This window comes from Euphorbia lathyris, chromosome 6, assembly GCF_963576675.1.
Source record: "Euphorbia lathyris chromosome 6, ddEupLath1.1, whole genome shotgun sequence".
NCBI classification, from domain to species: domain Eukaryota; kingdom Viridiplantae; phylum Streptophyta; class Magnoliopsida; order Malpighiales; family Euphorbiaceae; genus Euphorbia; species Euphorbia lathyris.
In genome coordinates, this window is record NC_088915.1 from 37,555,401 (window position 1) to 37,571,508 (window position 16,108).

The window sequence follows — 16,108 nt, forward strand, 5'->3', positions numbered from 1 at the left end:
TGTTGCTTATATTCCTCACCACTTGGTGAGGCATATTAGCCTCCACCATAGGTGGGGCGCGATGTTCATACGCCCACCTATGGTGGAGGTATATGGTTCATATGCCCCGATACTGAAAAATTGAATTTTTAAAAATTATTCGATTTTACTATAAACAACTATAAATAAAACATATTTTCGAATGAAATTACGTATCATTAGTTATTTCTTATGTTTTTTCTTTACTAAATTAGTCTAAATTAGATTTTTCGAGAGTTTTGGGTTTTTGAATGGATTCGTGAATTTGTTGAGGCCAAGTGTAAGAATATGTGGCTAAGTTTCTAGGCAAATTGGACCGTGGAAAAGGCAAGCCCATTAAGTCCTTTATAAATGGGAATCCATTTGCTGAAAATTCAAAAACCCGCATTTCAGATTCAGACTCAATTGTGCAAGAAAGAAACAGAGCTTCTATTCTCTGTGTCATGTGGACAGTTTCTCATTCTCAGCTCTCTGCCCAATGTTCCTCCTTCACCATGGTTAGAACCCTAGCCGTTGCTCCCCGTCTTTTGCCTCTAACTCTGCCTTTACCTTCAACTTCATCTGTTAACTTCAATGGAAGAATCTCAACCTCTTCTTCGAGCTCCTTCCTTTCTCTTGGCGGCTCCTGCTCTTGTCTCCCTTCCCTCAAATGCTCCGCTGCTACATCTCCATATTATGGTGCTTACTTTTACTTTTAAATCTTCACATTCTGTAATTAATATCGACTTTGAGTTTAAAACGGATAACAAAAAGCCTGCTGCTTGTTAATGTTTTGAGATTCTTTCACCTGTTTGGTTGACGGGAATTGGGGATAATTTTGGAAAATGGGCATTTGGAAATTGATTTTTCACTTGATTAGCTCTTCCATTCTTTGCTATCTATTTGGTTTCTGAGCAGTAGGAAAATAAAGACCAGTGGAAGTTTATTTTTTTTGGTTTAATCTCCCTCTGAATGGATTCAGGGAAGAAACAGAAACAGAAACGGAGGCATTCTGATCTTGATGTAATGAGAATTTGATTTTAGTATCAATTTAAAATCTGAGTTATTTAAGCAGCTAGAATGTATCGGTTCCAATTCAATTGATGTTTACCTGGTATGACAGGGTTTATTATCTTATCTTCCCCTCAAACTCGATTAATCATTATTTTTTTTGGGATTCTTCCAGCTGAACAAGAAGCAAAATTTCATGAAGCTTCCAAGAAAGGAAATTTAGTTCCTGTATACAGCTGCATCTTATCTGATCACCTCACTCCAGTGATGGCTTATCGTTGTCTAGTTAAGGAAGATGAAAGAGATGCTCCTAGCTTCTTATTCGAATCAGTGGAGCCTGGTTTACTTGCTTCGACTATTGTACGGTCTTTCTGTTATTAACATTTCCTTTTTCTTTATCTGCATTTTTATATATCAAAATGTTTGTTATTTTATTTGCTGAGGTTTAATTATTTTAGGGGAGATATAGTGTTATTGGAGCTCAACCGAGTGTAGAGATAGTAGCTAGAGAGAATATGGTTACGATTATGGATCACTATGAAGGGCGGAGAACAGAGGAGATTGTGGAGGACCCAATGGATATTCCTAGAAAAATGATGGAGAGTTGGGTCCCCCAACTCGTTGATGAGCTTCCTGAAGTGTTTAATGGTAAGACATTGATATTTAATATACATGGTGTGTTAATGCTTCCATTTGTATGTACAACCTTTGTTTGTTAAAACCTCTAATTTTGGTCTTTGGGAAGTTTAGTGGTATTTGAATGGAGTTGGATTCATCATCAGATATCTTGAAGTTTTCAATGCTTTTGTAAGTTCTGAAACCTGAGGGGTTCATTTGTTGGGCTAGTTTGTTTGGTAAACTTGCATGTATGCTACAATTATTCCCTCTATAGTAGCAAATACTGCTGTGGGGTTGTAGAAATGATTCACCAATGGTTTTTTTTTTATTATTATTATTTCGAATAATTAAAAGAAAAATCAGAGTGCTCATTACTGGTCCTATTCTGGCCTGAAATTTTGTGAGGCTTTATCAAATTGGTTGCATATATATTGATATGCATTCTTCTTGATCAGGGGGTTGGGTTGGCTATTTCTCATACGACACAGTGCGGTACGTAGAGAAGAAAAAACTGCCTTTCTATGTTGCCCCACCAGACGACAGAAATCTCCCTGATGTCCACCTTGGCCTGTACGAGGATGTTATGGTATTTGATCATTTGGAGAAGGTATTTACATGTAGAGCCACACATGTCATTGTCGTTAAATTAAATTTATATATGTTAAAGCATAAATAGTTTTGTTTTCAGTCTGAAGCTGATTTATAATGCAGCTCCTTTCTCTTTGAATCTGCTATCTTTAAATTCTGCCTATTTTTGTATTTATTTTTCTTTCTTTACAACCTTGTGCATCCAATGACATTCATATGAACTCTTCTCCTTATATTGAATGAACTGCAAAGAGTTTCAGTGAATAAGACTTGTATGCTTTATAATAGAAAATGATGGAATTTGACGAGTCAATTATTTTGTATTTTTGCACATTTTTTTTCTTGCATATATATTTTAAAATTTGGTACCTTTCTCACCTCAGAGAGCATATCTTATTCATTGGGTGCGGTTAGATCGATTTTCTACTGTGGAGGAGGCCTTTAATGATGGAATGATCCGGTTGCAAAATTTGTATTTTAGACTGCATAATGTGCCTAAGTGAGTAATCATTATTCTGTTAAAGTGACTGGTTGTGCCATCCTTACTATTATTATTATTATTATTATTATTATTATATCATACAACTTCAATATCCAATTTTTAATTAAATTGTTGATTTCAGACCAAAGCTATCTGCAGGTTCAATCCAGTTGTCAACTAATCTTTTTGGCCCTAAATTAGAGATGTCAAGCATGACAAGTGAAGAATACAAGGCAGCAGTTTTGCAGGCTAAAGAGCATATCCTGGCTGGTGACATATTTCAGATTGTCTTGAGTCAGCGTTTTGAACGTCGTACATTTGCAGACCCATTTGAAATCTACAGAGCTCTGAGAATTGTAAATCCAAGTCCATATATGGCCTATTTACAGGTTTTTTCTCACTCTTCCATAAAAAATTTATTGGCAGAGTTGTCCCTTTTAAAATTTTAAGCATTTGTTTATACTGTTCTTGTCATTAGGCTAGAGGATGTATACTGGTTGCTTCTAGTCCAGAAATTCTCACAAGGGTGAAGAAGGTACTGTAACTAGACAAAGAATCATCAAACTGGTTTTCATCATCTTTGTTGAAAATGCTGCTCTTCTTGTTTGTTTCTCAATTACTGTTGACAATATTGACAGAGAAAGATCATAAACAGACCTCTTGCGGGGACTGTTAGGAGAGGAAAGACACCTAAAGAAGATGAAATGCTGGAGAAACAACTTCTGAATGATGAAAAGCAATGTGCAGAACATATTATGCTAGTTGACTTGGGAAGGAATGATGTCGGAAAGGTTGGTTCTTTTTCATCTCAATGGGAAGTGCTTTAAATGCTAGCATGCGATGCAGCAAAAAATTATTGCAACACTAATGCAGTAGTTTGTTTGTGCAGGTCTCTAAACCTGGTACTGTTGAAGTTGAAAGGCTAATGGATATCGAGCGTTATTCTCATGTTATGCACATTAGTTCCACTGTATGCCTTCTTATTTTAGTTTACAAATGGAAATATATGTTATATATTTTTTTTTGTTTTTTTCTTTTAAACTGTTTCTGCTATTGATCAATGCAATCCACGAGAACTATCACCGAAGGTAGAAATAATGTTAGGTTTCCATGCAACTTAAGAATGAAGCTCATTCTGACACATATCTTTCTCGTAATATGTCTCTGCAGGTCAGTGGAGAGTTGCTTGATCACTTAACTGGCTGGGATGTATTGCGAGCTGCTCTGCCTGTTGGTACTGTTAGTGGCGCACCAAAGGTCTCAAGTCTCGAGCTTTCTTATTTGTGAATTTATAACATTCATTGAAAATTGAAATACATCTGAACTCTCTCAGATGTTGGATGAGGGTTTGATGTGTTTGAAGTTCTCACTAGCGGCTGTATTGAAATGCAGGTGAAAGCAATGGAGTTGATTGATCAGCTGGAAGTGACAAGGCGGGGTCCATATAGCGGTGGTTTTGGAGGGATTTCATTTTCTGGCGATATGGACATTGCCCTAGCTCTGAGAACTATGGTGTTCCCCACAAATGCCCGTTTCAATACAATGTACTCGTACAAAGACTTGGGGAACCGGCAAGAATGGGTTGCTCACCTACAAGCTGGAGCTGGAATTGTTGCTGACAGTGATCCTGCTGATGAACAAAGAGAGTGTGAGAACAAGGCTGCAGGTCTAGCTCGTGCCATCGATCTTGCTGAAGATTCTTTTCTGAGAAAGGATGATTTTTTTCACAGGAAAGATGATGACTCGTTTCTCAGATAAGATTGAAATTTTGTAAGCTTATGTTTTTTCTTAACTCAAATAGTAGATGTGGTAGAAGAGTTATGCATTCGGTTCTCGGTAGTTGTGAATGTATTTTACCCCATTTCGGTAACTACAACTCTTTCTCGGTTAGGATGGTGAAATTCTTTTTTCAAAAAGGATTATCAATTTCGTACCTGAACTTTATACCAAACTAGAAAATACCCCTTGCTTCGCTTCGGGAGAAAATAAGTATATTTTTTGTTCGGTTCATATGTTTTGTGTTTGAGATATTTACTTTGAAAAAGAAAATTAGTTCATATATTGTAGTAAGAAGAGAATATGTTTCATAATATTTATAAAAGTTACATACATCATTAATTATACATAATACATGATAACTTTAAGTATATAAGATAATAAAACACACACATTTTTGTACAGCACACGATAAGGCTATATAATTAAGGGTTAAGATGCATAAATATTACATCAATATCAATTTTATCTCTCATGTCTAAAATGGTGCAATTTTACTCTTAATATTTGTAAAAGGAGCAATTTTACTCCTAAAGTTGATAATTTGGATCAATTTGAGAAATAATTCATCAAATTGTTTGTTCGGTCATGAATCTTGTGATCTACACTTCACACGTGCGTCATTTTATCAATAACAAATCATGAACATATGTTGAGATGTGAAAAAAATAAAAAAATATACCGTCTTTTGCACGAATTAGCAAAAAAAAATTCAAAAAATTCACCGAATTTATAAATATTAATCTCAAATTCTATTATTAAATTAAAAAAAACATGAAATCTTTTTTTAGAACGAATTGAACTGCACCATTTCAGACGTTAGAGGGTAAAATTGCTCATGACCTAAAATGTTAGAGGTATTTTTACACTTTAATCCTATAACTAATACAACGGTGGTTTTTTTCCGTGCTGTTTGAGCTCCAGCACAAAAAAAAAAAAAAAATTGAAATGTCAAAGCTGCAGTAAACTAATTCAATTGAAATCAACAATTCTTTTTCCAATTCCTCACTCTCTATGAATTACTATTTTTTTATAGTGTAAAAAACGACATCGTTTCTGTCGTTCCAACCCCAGCCATAAACATATACGCTCTCACCTTCAGGGCTACCTTTCTTCCACTGATTCTTTTTGTCATCTCTTTCTTCTGTTCTTCTGTCTGCATTTCTTGATATTTCTTTCCTCCTCCTGCAGCTGCAATACTGATAAGAATCTCTTATTTTTTCTCTATTTCTCAACTCCGTTTGTTCAAATTGTTCAATTCTTGTGATTATTCCGAAATGGAAGAGAAAAAAATACAGATTTGCTTAATTGGGTTTTTTTGGTAGAAGAAGAAAACTCAAAACCTCAGTTGAGAGACCATGGCAACAAAAGAGCAAAAATGGACTGAGATTGTAGATGAGAAGGATGTGGAAAGTAAGCGAAAGAGAGAGAAGAAAGACGTGGAATGGGGGAAGAGCAGGAGACTAATCAATGGAAGAAGCCTTAAACGGTGTCGTTTTATTGCTAGCTAGATAGGGACAATCCGGAAAAATAAAATCAGAATAGAAAGGGTATAAAAGGAAACAAATTTTAAGGGCACAATTGGAAGAAATTGGAAAAATTATGAAATCAGTACTGTTCACTTCTTTCAGCTTTATATATATAGATAATTCAATAACCCTTCAAATAAAAGGATTAATTTTAGCTTCATTGTTTCTAAATAAAACACAATTTAACTTCCTATCTAACAATTTTTACAAATTAGCACTACCTGTTTTAAAATTAATGTTTCACGTCACTTTAAATTTTTTAGAGATATCATTGATACTCAAAATGTTTTAAAATACCTCACTCAAAAATGTTTCATCCCATTTCTCATTACTATTCCATTAAAAAAATGAGAATAAATTTGTTTCGGTTCCCTTAAATAACTTAAAGGGGTGCGTTTGACATTTGATGGGGAATAGAGATAAAGATAAATGTTGGGATAAAGATAAGGTTAAAAGATATGGATAAGACAAAAAAATAAGATAGTTGAGAATTATTATTTCATGTTTTTTTTCGTGGGATAGCAATAATGATAAAATAATATATTTTGCTATATTACTCGTACTTAAACTACATAACATGGATTTGAGAGACAAATTTGAATTTTCCATCTCATTAAGATTGTAAGTGTTTATTACACCCCTTATACTACGCCCTCTTAGGTATAAGATGTGCGGGATAAAAAAGTTTATCCATTCCTTATCTCATTGCTTTATCCTTAAAATAAACATGAGATACTTGACATTTGGATTTTTTTTGTCCCTATCTCACCCCATTTATCTCTCGTACCAAATTCCCTCTAATGGGTTGGAGGAGATAGCTATTACCCAATCAGTAATTTTCATTTGATCAGTGATGGACCAAGTGAATTTGGTCAATCACCATTAGATCTAGAAGGTGTGAATATAAACCTTACGATGTTACCCAATCAATCACTGACCAATGAAAACCACCGATTACCTAATGCCTCAAATCACCTTCATATGACATATCACCATGGTGGTGAGGTTGTGGTTCATTTGAAGAACTCATCACCATCCACTTTCATCAAGAATGAGCTAAGAAAAAGGAGGTCTTAATGAATTTAACAAAATAAAATAAAAATCTATGGTAAAAATATGAGAAATACGTGTATTGCATATTAGGAGTTATTATTATTATTATTATTATTAAGGATGCTAAGAAGGAAACTAGAAAAACAAAAGCAAAAAGGAAAAGAAACAGTTAGTCCAAGTTTTCCAGGATTAGTCTACTATTACAGGCTCGAATATAATCCTCTCGAAGTAAGTTCTTCATGTGTGTGGGGCTTCTAACATCACCTTGATTCCCCCGAGAGCCCTTCGCAAACCACCTGGCACATCTATTCGCTTCTTGATAATTATAAACATTTGTTGTTCGTTTTGACTTAAGGATGGTCCTGATAAGGACTCTAGGGGTGATATTTGAAATTCTCTTTCAGACCATTTAGAAGGCGAATGACTTCGAGGTAATCTACTTCAAGCTGAATATTATTGAATCATCGAGCCATGGCTAAACTCAAGTCAGTGGCAATGCCCCATAATTCAGCGCCGAAATTGTCCCTTATCCCAATATTATGCATGAACCCCAACAACCAATTGTCGTTGTCGTCCCATAGTAGGCGACCCACCACGATGTATTATCTGTAGAAAAGCATGAGTCATCAGTGTGTAGTTTTATCCAGTGTGCTATCAGTTTCCTCCTATTAATGAAGAACATTTGTTGCTTTCTAGTGCAACCCATATTTCCCTCCTTTGCACTAGAAATAGGAGTGTGATATCCTTAATAGCTTGGACATGATCGTTCGCTTGGTCATATTGCTTGTCGAATATCATAAAGTTCCTTTGTTTCCAATGCAAAGTTGACGAAACTGTCTGTCACGATTGCGACATATGTCACGATCGCGACAGATGGCTTTCTGTTCTTTGTTGAAATTCTGGCATGGTCACGAACGGGACTGGCTTGTTACAATCGGGACAGATATTTTTGCCTTAATTTAGCACTTTTCTGTTGAAACACCTTTCCACATGATTTTGATTTGACAAAATTATTTAAGTTAATCCCATGATTAAGACAATTAAATTTAAGTGCTTTGATTTAATTGTACTAATGTGTTTGTTCAATGTTGAGTATAATTATAAATGAGAACAGAAATAAAAAGTAAGACAGAATGAAGTTAGCATGAGCCACAGAAGCTGAGTAGAACACAACTCAACATCAGAGAAGAAAAGTCTTCTTTAGAACAAACGCTTGAAGACGAAGCTGACCGAAGAAGCTGAGTAGAACGTGACTCAGCCTCGCCAAAGACAAAGATCGAAGGCAATGTCTATTAAAGTCAAGCTGAGTGTTCATCAGGACAACGTCCATGATCCGTTAACTAAAAGACAAAAACCGACAAGGATCTGCGCTAATTCAGAAGCTTTGGAATTACGCAAGGAGACAATTTCGAGATGCATGAGTCAACTGGCATTTGGCTAAAAGACAAAACTGGCGCTAGAAGACGAACCTGGCGGAAGAAGACAAGCCTGACGTCTGCTAATTTCAGACAACAAGATTAGCCTGCAAATCTGTATGCTGACCAGTGAATGACGCAAGAAGACCGTTTGAATTCAACAGATACATCCGAATTCAAATGATTGAAGCATCAGATTTCACTATAAAAGGACAAGTTCATCACTTGGATCCTTTGCCGAAGTACAAAAATAAAAGTATACATACAAGCACATACAAACAAGAAAAAGCAAATTCTTACACCCAAATCCTATCTCTGTGTAAAATTCTAGATTGAATTTGTATCCATTTAAAGTGTCCTTCATCTAGAAAGAACAAATTTGTATCAATTGTAAAGATTGAGAGAGTGGTGCTGAGTACTCGGTTTTAGTACTCATCGGTAGAGAAAATCTGAGTGTTTGGTTATAGCGCTCAGTAGGGTTGAGTAGACGAATAGAGGACGGTACTCTTGCATACTCAATTGCTTATAAACGGTTTGTGCTCTACCTTTAAAGAGCTCAGTAGTGGATTGAAAAAGCCCGGAAGGATTCTAGGGACTGGACGTAGGCGGTGAGGCCGAACCAGGATAAGACTGCTGAGTAATTTCTAACCCTTCTCTTAATATATATATATATATATATATATATATATATATGTGTGTGTGTGTGTGTGTGTGTGTGTGTGTGTGTGTGTGTGTGTGTGTGTGTTGCTTGTTTAAATTACTCAGTATATAATATGTATAAGCCGACGCTGAGTAATCAGAGTGCTAAGTTGGAAACTGACCTTAAGTGTTAATTCCCAACTCACAAGTAAAACAGTTCTAGTCAGCCTCTGACTAAAGCTGTCTTGCATCGCGCTCAGCCTTGCTGACCTAAACTGAGTAAAGTTGTTTAAGGAATTAAATTAAGTTAGCAATTAAGCGAAAAAGTTACATTAGTTCCTAACCCCCCCCCCTTGGAACTAATTACACGGGACCAATATTTTCTTCTGTTTTTGATCTGTTCCTTGCTGATATTCCTTCATATTGAGCTTTTAAAAGTTTCAAACCTATCTCTAGAGAAATCATGAACAAAATAAGTGAAATCTTTCCAAAACCTAACCTAAACTAAGCTAAATGCATTAATATAAATATGATTATGCATGCAAAAATACGTAAATAATGGACTTATCAACCTTTCAAGATAAAGGATAAATAAGTAAGAAGAGACGAGATCCCCTTGTCTCAGCCCTCTAGACGGAGTGAAGCCGAGGAGTTTTTCACCATTCCAAAGGACTTGCATTGAGGAGGCTGCCACACAATTCATAATAAGATCAATTAACCCGGTTTCCAAACCCACCAACTTTAGAGTTTCTCTGAGAAATTGCCAACTAATCCTATCATAAGCTTTTTCCAGATCAAGTTTCAGAATCATACAGCCTTTCCTGCCCTTCTTCCTATTAAATGAATGGATAGCTTTCTGTACAATGATGATACTATCTGAGATGCTTCGCCCAGGAATGAAACTACTTTGGTAAGGGCTAATCACCCGGGTGAGAACTAGCTTTAATCGGTTGACAATGTATTTAGATATCACTCTATACAGAACCTTACAGAGACTTATGGGACGAAATTGAGTCACAAATTTAGGTGCGGGACTTTGGGAATAATCGTGAGCAAGGTTTCAGTTAAAGCTGGTTCAAGGTTGCCCGTATGAAGAGTTCGAAGGATAAACTTACTCACTTGATCTCCTAGACTGGCCCAAAGACGTTGATAAAATCCAGCATGATAGCCATTAGAGCCAGGGGCTTTGAAAGGGGACATACTGAATAAAGCAGCTCATGCATCTTCTTTAACAAAATTCTCAATTAGCCTTTCTTTCTTGTGTCCTAGTCAGAATACTTGGAAAGGTGGTCATAGTATGTAAGATGCCTTTTAGAGGGACCTCCTCGGTATATAATTCTTCAAAATGATCTCTGATTAGCTTCTTCACAAGATCAGCCTGCCAAGTCCAAATACCTTCCTTATTCCGGATTCCGTCAATTTTGTTACGTCTCCTTCGAACCAAAGTGGATAGGTGGAAAAAGGATGTATTTCTATAACCAAAACACAGCCAGATTTCTGAAACCAATAGACCTCCTCTTGTCTGAGTAGCTCATCTAACTCGGCCTGCAGCTTTTTCTCCAATCGTAGAAGTCCTTAAATGGATCTTTTATCCAACACCTTTTGCACTCCCTTTATTCGACTGTAAGTTCTCTGTTTACGAAAGCTGATGTTTCCGAACACTTCCTGGTTCCACTCTCTCACTTTATGAGTAAATGTTGCAAGTTCCTCTTGAATTTCTCCCGCGGTCGATCGGGAGGTATTGAAAAACTCCAAGAATTTGTCATGTAGCAGCCATGCCGATTGAAACCGGAAGGGTTTCACTGAAATCCAGCCCTCCACTTCCATCGTTGACAATATAATTGGGCAATGGTCCGACCTGTGGCGAGGTAAATGCTTGATAATTGCCTCAGGAAAGAGAGTTCTCCAAGCTATTGAGCAAAGTCCTCTGTCAAGTATGTACGCAAACCACAAATTAATTTAATGAGAATTAACTTTCACATCAATTATATAAACTATTTATGTATTAATGTACTAGTAGATAATCTCGATACAACTGTTATATCTTTATCAGCTTTAATATTCCGATCTTAAAATTTAACTTAAGATCTCACTTTTTAGACGTATTAACTAATTTTAATTTTTAATATGCAATTTTGCAGAAATTTATCTTGAAAATGGTTGGTTTTATTGTTTTGTGAAAATGATTTGAGTAAAGATAAGAGCAAGCCACGTCATAGAAAACATTATTTCATCTACTAGCAAAAGCTGAAAAGCTTCATCATCCCTCTTTCTTTTGCCTCTGCAACCACAAAGGTCATTTTCTTTCACCTCTTCATCTTTTTTATTATTTCCATGCTAAATCATCCAACTGCATAATTTCAATGGTTGTTCCTTTTTAATGGAATCATCCAACAGTGCGATCATGTCGGGTATTATAACACTTTGACTCTGGGGTTTTAATTACTTATCTACAGTGTTTAGTTTTTTTTTTTATTAATTCCTTGACTGATTTGTTCAAGATATGTTGTGGTATGAAACATTTACTTGTTTCTTCCGTAATCATAATAGCGACTCTGTTGATCTAGTCTAATTTGAACTGGGTTGTGGGTTTTCTTTTTACTCTCTAGCTCTTTGGCAGTAGGGAAGGAATCTTTGAAATTCGCAGTCAATACTGGAAGAGAAGGCACATTTTAGGTACAAATACAAAGTGATGAAACTGTAAAACTAGTTTTAGATGAATTCTAAATCCCTTATCTTATCAGGTGAATTCTTGTCATAAGGAGCTATTAAGTGAATTCGGATCAAACTCCTGCCCAAGAGTCATGCCTATCACCAAGGTCTACATAGTGTTAGTATCTCTATCTTCTTCTGTCCATCCTTTCGTGGTTGGTGTTATAGATGTAAGATCATTAAGACATATATAGTTATAACATACTGAGGTTCATAGAATTTTCTCCCTACCATCATGTTTACAGGTATTACTCCTTGTATGGACACGTGGAGACAATGGCACGACAAGTGCAGCGAGGAGCTAATTCAGTTCAAGGCGTTGAGGCAACACTTTGGCAGGTAAGCAAGCGACAACCTCTAAATATTTGTGAAGTTTTTAACTTGATTAGATTGAAGCAGGTACCTGAGACATTGTCAGACATCATAATGCAAAAGATGAAGGCCCCATCTAAGCCAGACGATGTACCATGTATTGAACCAGAACAACTTGTGGAAGCTGATGGTTTTATCTTTGGTTTTCCTTCTCGATTTGGTGTGATGGCAGCCCAATTCAAGGCCTTCTTTGATGCAACTCATAACCTCTGGGCATCCCAAGCACTTGCTGGAAAACCTGCTGGAATCTTCTGGAGTACTGGTTTCCATGGGGGAGGCCAAGAACTTACTGCGTTAGTTATTCACTCTCTACCTTCTAAAATGAACCTTCTCTTATGCAATCAATAGATGCGATTTCTCTGAATATTTTGAGCAATTTGTATCTCTTTTTTTCTAAATACAACCGTTGAGCTTTATCCTACTAATATGACCTTGAAATTAGGAAATAGAAGCTTTAGAAAGCTTATATGCCTTGTCTTACATCAAGTTCCATAGAAAAGTTGGTTAACTTTTCCATAAGGCTGTTATTTCAGGTCTTGAACCGGAAAACATAAAAGATTGCAATAAAAAATTATGCTTTCATGATTAAGGAAATCTCACCTCAGAGGTGTCAATGAGTCATTGACATGTTTTTAGTAAATCTCATCTTTCTCTTCTGGCCTACTGAGACAAAATGCCAATACCTTTTCAAGTTTTTGCAATTTTATCCATACTATTTTGTTTTACAATTGTATCCTAATTTCAATATTTAGTTGCAATTTTATTATATTGATGAAATTTGGCATATGTCACTTCTGAGTACCTATCTACTATAAAATTTCAAAAAGAAAAACTTTAAATGAAAGAAAGTTTATTAATATCAGCATAAGAAAAAGCCAGAATCCATCTAATTTTAGCATTTGGATAACCAATTATCAAACTCATGATAGAAGTGCCAACCTTGAAAGGTTTAGATAAAATTGTTTTGCATAAGTAGATGCATTTTGTGCATCTGTATAATTTTAGAAAGCTGGCAAATCACCTGACACTTGATTTGGCTCCATTTACATTTACAGATTGACAGCAATCACACAATTAGCACATCATGGTATGCTATTTGTTCCTCTTGGTTACACCTTTGGTAGCGGTATGTTTGAGATGAATCAAGTGAAAGGTGGCTCTTCATATGGTGCTGGAACTTACGCAGCAGATGGAACCCGTGAACCGACAGAATTAGAACTTCAACAGGCTTTTCACCAGGGCAAGTATGTTGCTGGAATAACGAAAAAGCTGAAAGGTTAGCCGCTTTAAGCGACCTCTGAACTTGAAATAAAATAAAGAGAAAACAATACTGCAGTTTAAAATGCATGAGAACCTGAAAATAGCAACCCACTTATGCTGATAGAAAGATGGACATCATGTGGGCTTGAGAATTGAGATAATGAGATTCTCATCCCTTGACAGAAGTGGCCAAAGCAATACCTCTTGTAATATAATTTGTTAAACTAAGATAAAAGTAAACCTCTTCAGATGGAAAATTGATGAATAATACTAGAGATGGAGAGCATTAATATTTGTCTATTAAGCTGTCCATTTGTGTCTCTACATGTACAGATCATTGACTGATATTTATGAAACTTTTATTCACAGTAAATCATTTCTCCAACTGGAAATTCAATTTTGAAGGATCCAAAAGACGGGTTACCAATAACAACAATCAAATACGCGGAATACCAATAACAACATCACAAGGATCAATCTAACAAACAATCAACCAAAGCACAACCCAAGTTCCAAATCAAAACAGCAACAATAACCACAAGGATAGAAATCTAAACCACAATCAACAACACAAGATTTATACGTGGAAAACCTCTTCGGTGTGAAGAGTAAAAACCACGGGACGTTTGAGGAGTCCACCCTACTTCTCTTATTATGATAAAATTGAGGGCAAAACAAACCCAATAAAGTCTTACAAAAGGTTTATAACCCACCAACAATCATGAAACAATAAGAGATTTGAAGAAGTAGACAAATACCAAGAAAGAGAAGAAACCAGTCTACAATCTGCCCCAACTCCGAACAGACCTTCCCGACCTCCGAACGGCAATCCCAACGGTGAGAACAAGGAACAATATGTCTAGAAGCTACTGTCCAAAAATCGTGACGATCCGACGGTTCAATCTCCGGGAATCGACAAAAAACGTGAACTGACCTAAAGAGAGAAAGGCCAAATCCGAAAATCTCTTTTGTGTGTGTCTTTTCTTCTTCCTTCACTTATATTAAATGAATACAACTCATTCCAATAAATACACATTAATATAGCTTCTCAAAGAAGCCAAAATTAATATTAAATGGACCTTAAATATGGGCGGGACCCATAACAATCTCCCCCTCCAGCCCATCACGGAGAGAAGAAAAACTCAAATTCTTCAACGTTTGAATCTCATCCCGGAAAGCTTATTACAAAGCTCAAGCTTGCTTCCGGGAACCACCTTGGTTAACATGTCTGCTGCATTTTTATCTGTGTGGACTTTCTTTAACAACAATTCTTTCTCTTCAATCACATTCCGCAACCAATGATATCTAATATCAATGTGCTTAGTACGAGCATGATACATGGTATTCTTGCTCAAGTCCATAGCACTCTGACTGTCACAGAATGTCACATACTCACATTGCTTCAAACCCAACTCTTGAAGGAACATCTTCAACCAAATCATCTCTTTACATGCTTCCACAGCTGCTATATACTCTGCCTCAGTAGTAGACAATGCTACACACTTTTGTAGCTTGGATTGCCATGAAATGGCCCCCCTGAAAATGTAAACACATAACCTGAGGTAGACTTTCTATTATCAAGATCACCAGCCATGTCTGCATCTGTATATCCCTCAAGAATCGGTTTGCCACCTCCATAACACAAACTCAATTTGGAAGTACCACGCAAATATCTGAAAATCCACTTAACAGCTTCCCAATGAACCTTACCCGGATTGGATAAGTATCTACTCACCAAACCAACAGCCTGTGCGATATCTGGTCTAGTACAAACCATATCATACATCAAAGAACCAACAGCAGATGAATATGGAACAGAAGACATACTTTCTTTTTCTTCATCTGACTTAGGACAAGCTTTATTACTCAACTTGAAGTGAGCTGCTAAAGGTTGACTAACAGGCTTGGCATTCTTCATATTGAACCTTTCAAGCACACGTTCAATATACTTTTCTTGTGATAGCCACAACTTTCCAGCTTTTCTATCACGAACTATCTCCATGCCTAAGATCTGCTTAGCTGGACCCAAGTCTTTCATGTCAAATGACTTGGACAAATCCTTCTTCAAGTTGGAAATCATCTCTGCATCTTGTCCAACTATCAACATATCATCCACATATAAAAGAAGGATAATAAATTTACCTCCAGGGAAATTTCTAAAATACACACAAGGATCTGCTGAAGTTCTATTATAACCATTTTTTGTCATAAAAGAATCAAACTTCCGATACCATTGCCTTGGTGCCTGTTTGAGCCCATAAAGACTCTTCTTCAACTTGCAAACAAGCTTTTCTTTTCCCTTCTCTTTAAACCCTTCAGGTTGCTCCATATATATCTCCTCATGCAAATCACCATGTAAGAAAGCAGTTTTCACATCAAGCTGCTCCAACTCCAAATCAAGACTTGCAGTTAAACCTAAAATAGTTCTTATAGATGTCATCTTCACAACAGGAGAAAAGATCTCATCAAAATCAATGCCCTTCTTCTGATTGCAACCCTTTACCACCAATCTGGCTTTGCGCTTCACTATCTTATCACCATCTTTCTTGTTCTTGAAAACCCATCTGTTTTTCAAGACCTTCTTGCCTTTAGGAGGCTTCACAAGCACATATGTTTCATTCTTTTTCAAGGAATCCATCTCTTCCTTCATAGCATCA

At 36.3% G+C, this 16,108-nt stretch overlaps 2 protein-coding genes across 8 annotated transcripts; both read left to right on the forward strand.

Annotated features, from left to right (window-relative positions):
- The first annotated feature begins 409 nt into the window (after positions 1–409).
- On the forward strand, positions 410–4,712 carry LOC136233514 (anthranilate synthase alpha subunit 2, chloroplastic-like). Its single transcript, XM_066023191.1, has 11 exons — positions 410–696; positions 1,184–1,368; positions 1,467–1,656; positions 2,082–2,233; positions 2,598–2,713; positions 2,838–3,084; positions 3,174–3,230; positions 3,334–3,486; positions 3,585–3,665; positions 3,866–3,952; positions 4,088–4,712. The coding sequence occupies exons 1-11, from the start codon at positions 462–464 to the stop codon at positions 4,451–4,453; spliced, it is 1,869 nt and encodes a 622-aa protein (XP_065879263.1). The 5' UTR covers positions 410–461; the 3' UTR covers positions 4,454–4,712.
- A 6,575-nt stretch (positions 4,713–11,287) lies between these two features.
- Positions 11,288–13,824, forward strand: LOC136232233 (probable NAD(P)H dehydrogenase (quinone) FQR1-like 3). Of its 7 annotated transcripts, none has more exons than XM_066021286.1 (6): positions 11,368–11,518; positions 11,717–11,783; positions 11,852–11,937; positions 12,065–12,158; positions 12,219–12,484; positions 13,247–13,824. In XM_066021286.1, exons 3-6 carry the CDS (start codon positions 11,912–11,914, stop codon positions 13,470–13,472), a joined length of 612 nt encoding a protein of 203 aa, XP_065877358.1. In that variant the 5' UTR covers positions 11,368–11,518; positions 11,717–11,783; positions 11,852–11,911; the 3' UTR covers positions 13,473–13,824. The 7 variants fall into 7 exon arrangements, with proteins under 7 accessions (XP_065877355.1, XP_065877357.1, XP_065877353.1 ...); XM_066021287.1 differs by having other exon boundaries at positions 11,852–11,926; XM_066021283.1 differs by having other exon boundaries at positions 11,288–11,402; positions 12,065–12,484.
- The last annotated feature ends 2,284 nt before the right edge of the window (positions 13,825–16,108 follow it).

Excerpts from the sequence above, each read along its gene's own strand:
- LOC136233514 (XM_066023191.1), top strand. The coding sequence starts at position 462 with ATGTGGACAGTTTCTCATTCTCAGCTCTCTGCCCAATGTTCCTCCTTC. Across the intron at positions 2,234-2,597 it reads TATTTGATCATTTGGAGAAG|AGAGCATATCTTATTCATTG; the intron begins GTATTTACATGT and ends TTCTCACCTCAG. Across the intron at positions 3,231-3,333 it reads TTCTCACAAGGGTGAAGAAG|AGAAAGATCATAAACAGACC; the intron begins GTACTGTAACTA and ends CAATATTGACAG.
- LOC136232233 (XM_066021283.1), top strand. The coding sequence starts at position 11,912 with ATGCCTATCACCAAGGTCTACATAGT. Across the intron at positions 11,938-12,064 it reads ATCACCAAGGTCTACATAGT|GTATTACTCCTTGTATGGAC; the intron begins GTTAGTATCTCT and ends TCATGTTTACAG. Across the intron at positions 12,485-13,246 it reads GGAGGCCAAGAACTTACTGC|ATTGACAGCAATCACACAAT; the intron begins GTTAGTTATTCA and ends TTACATTTACAG.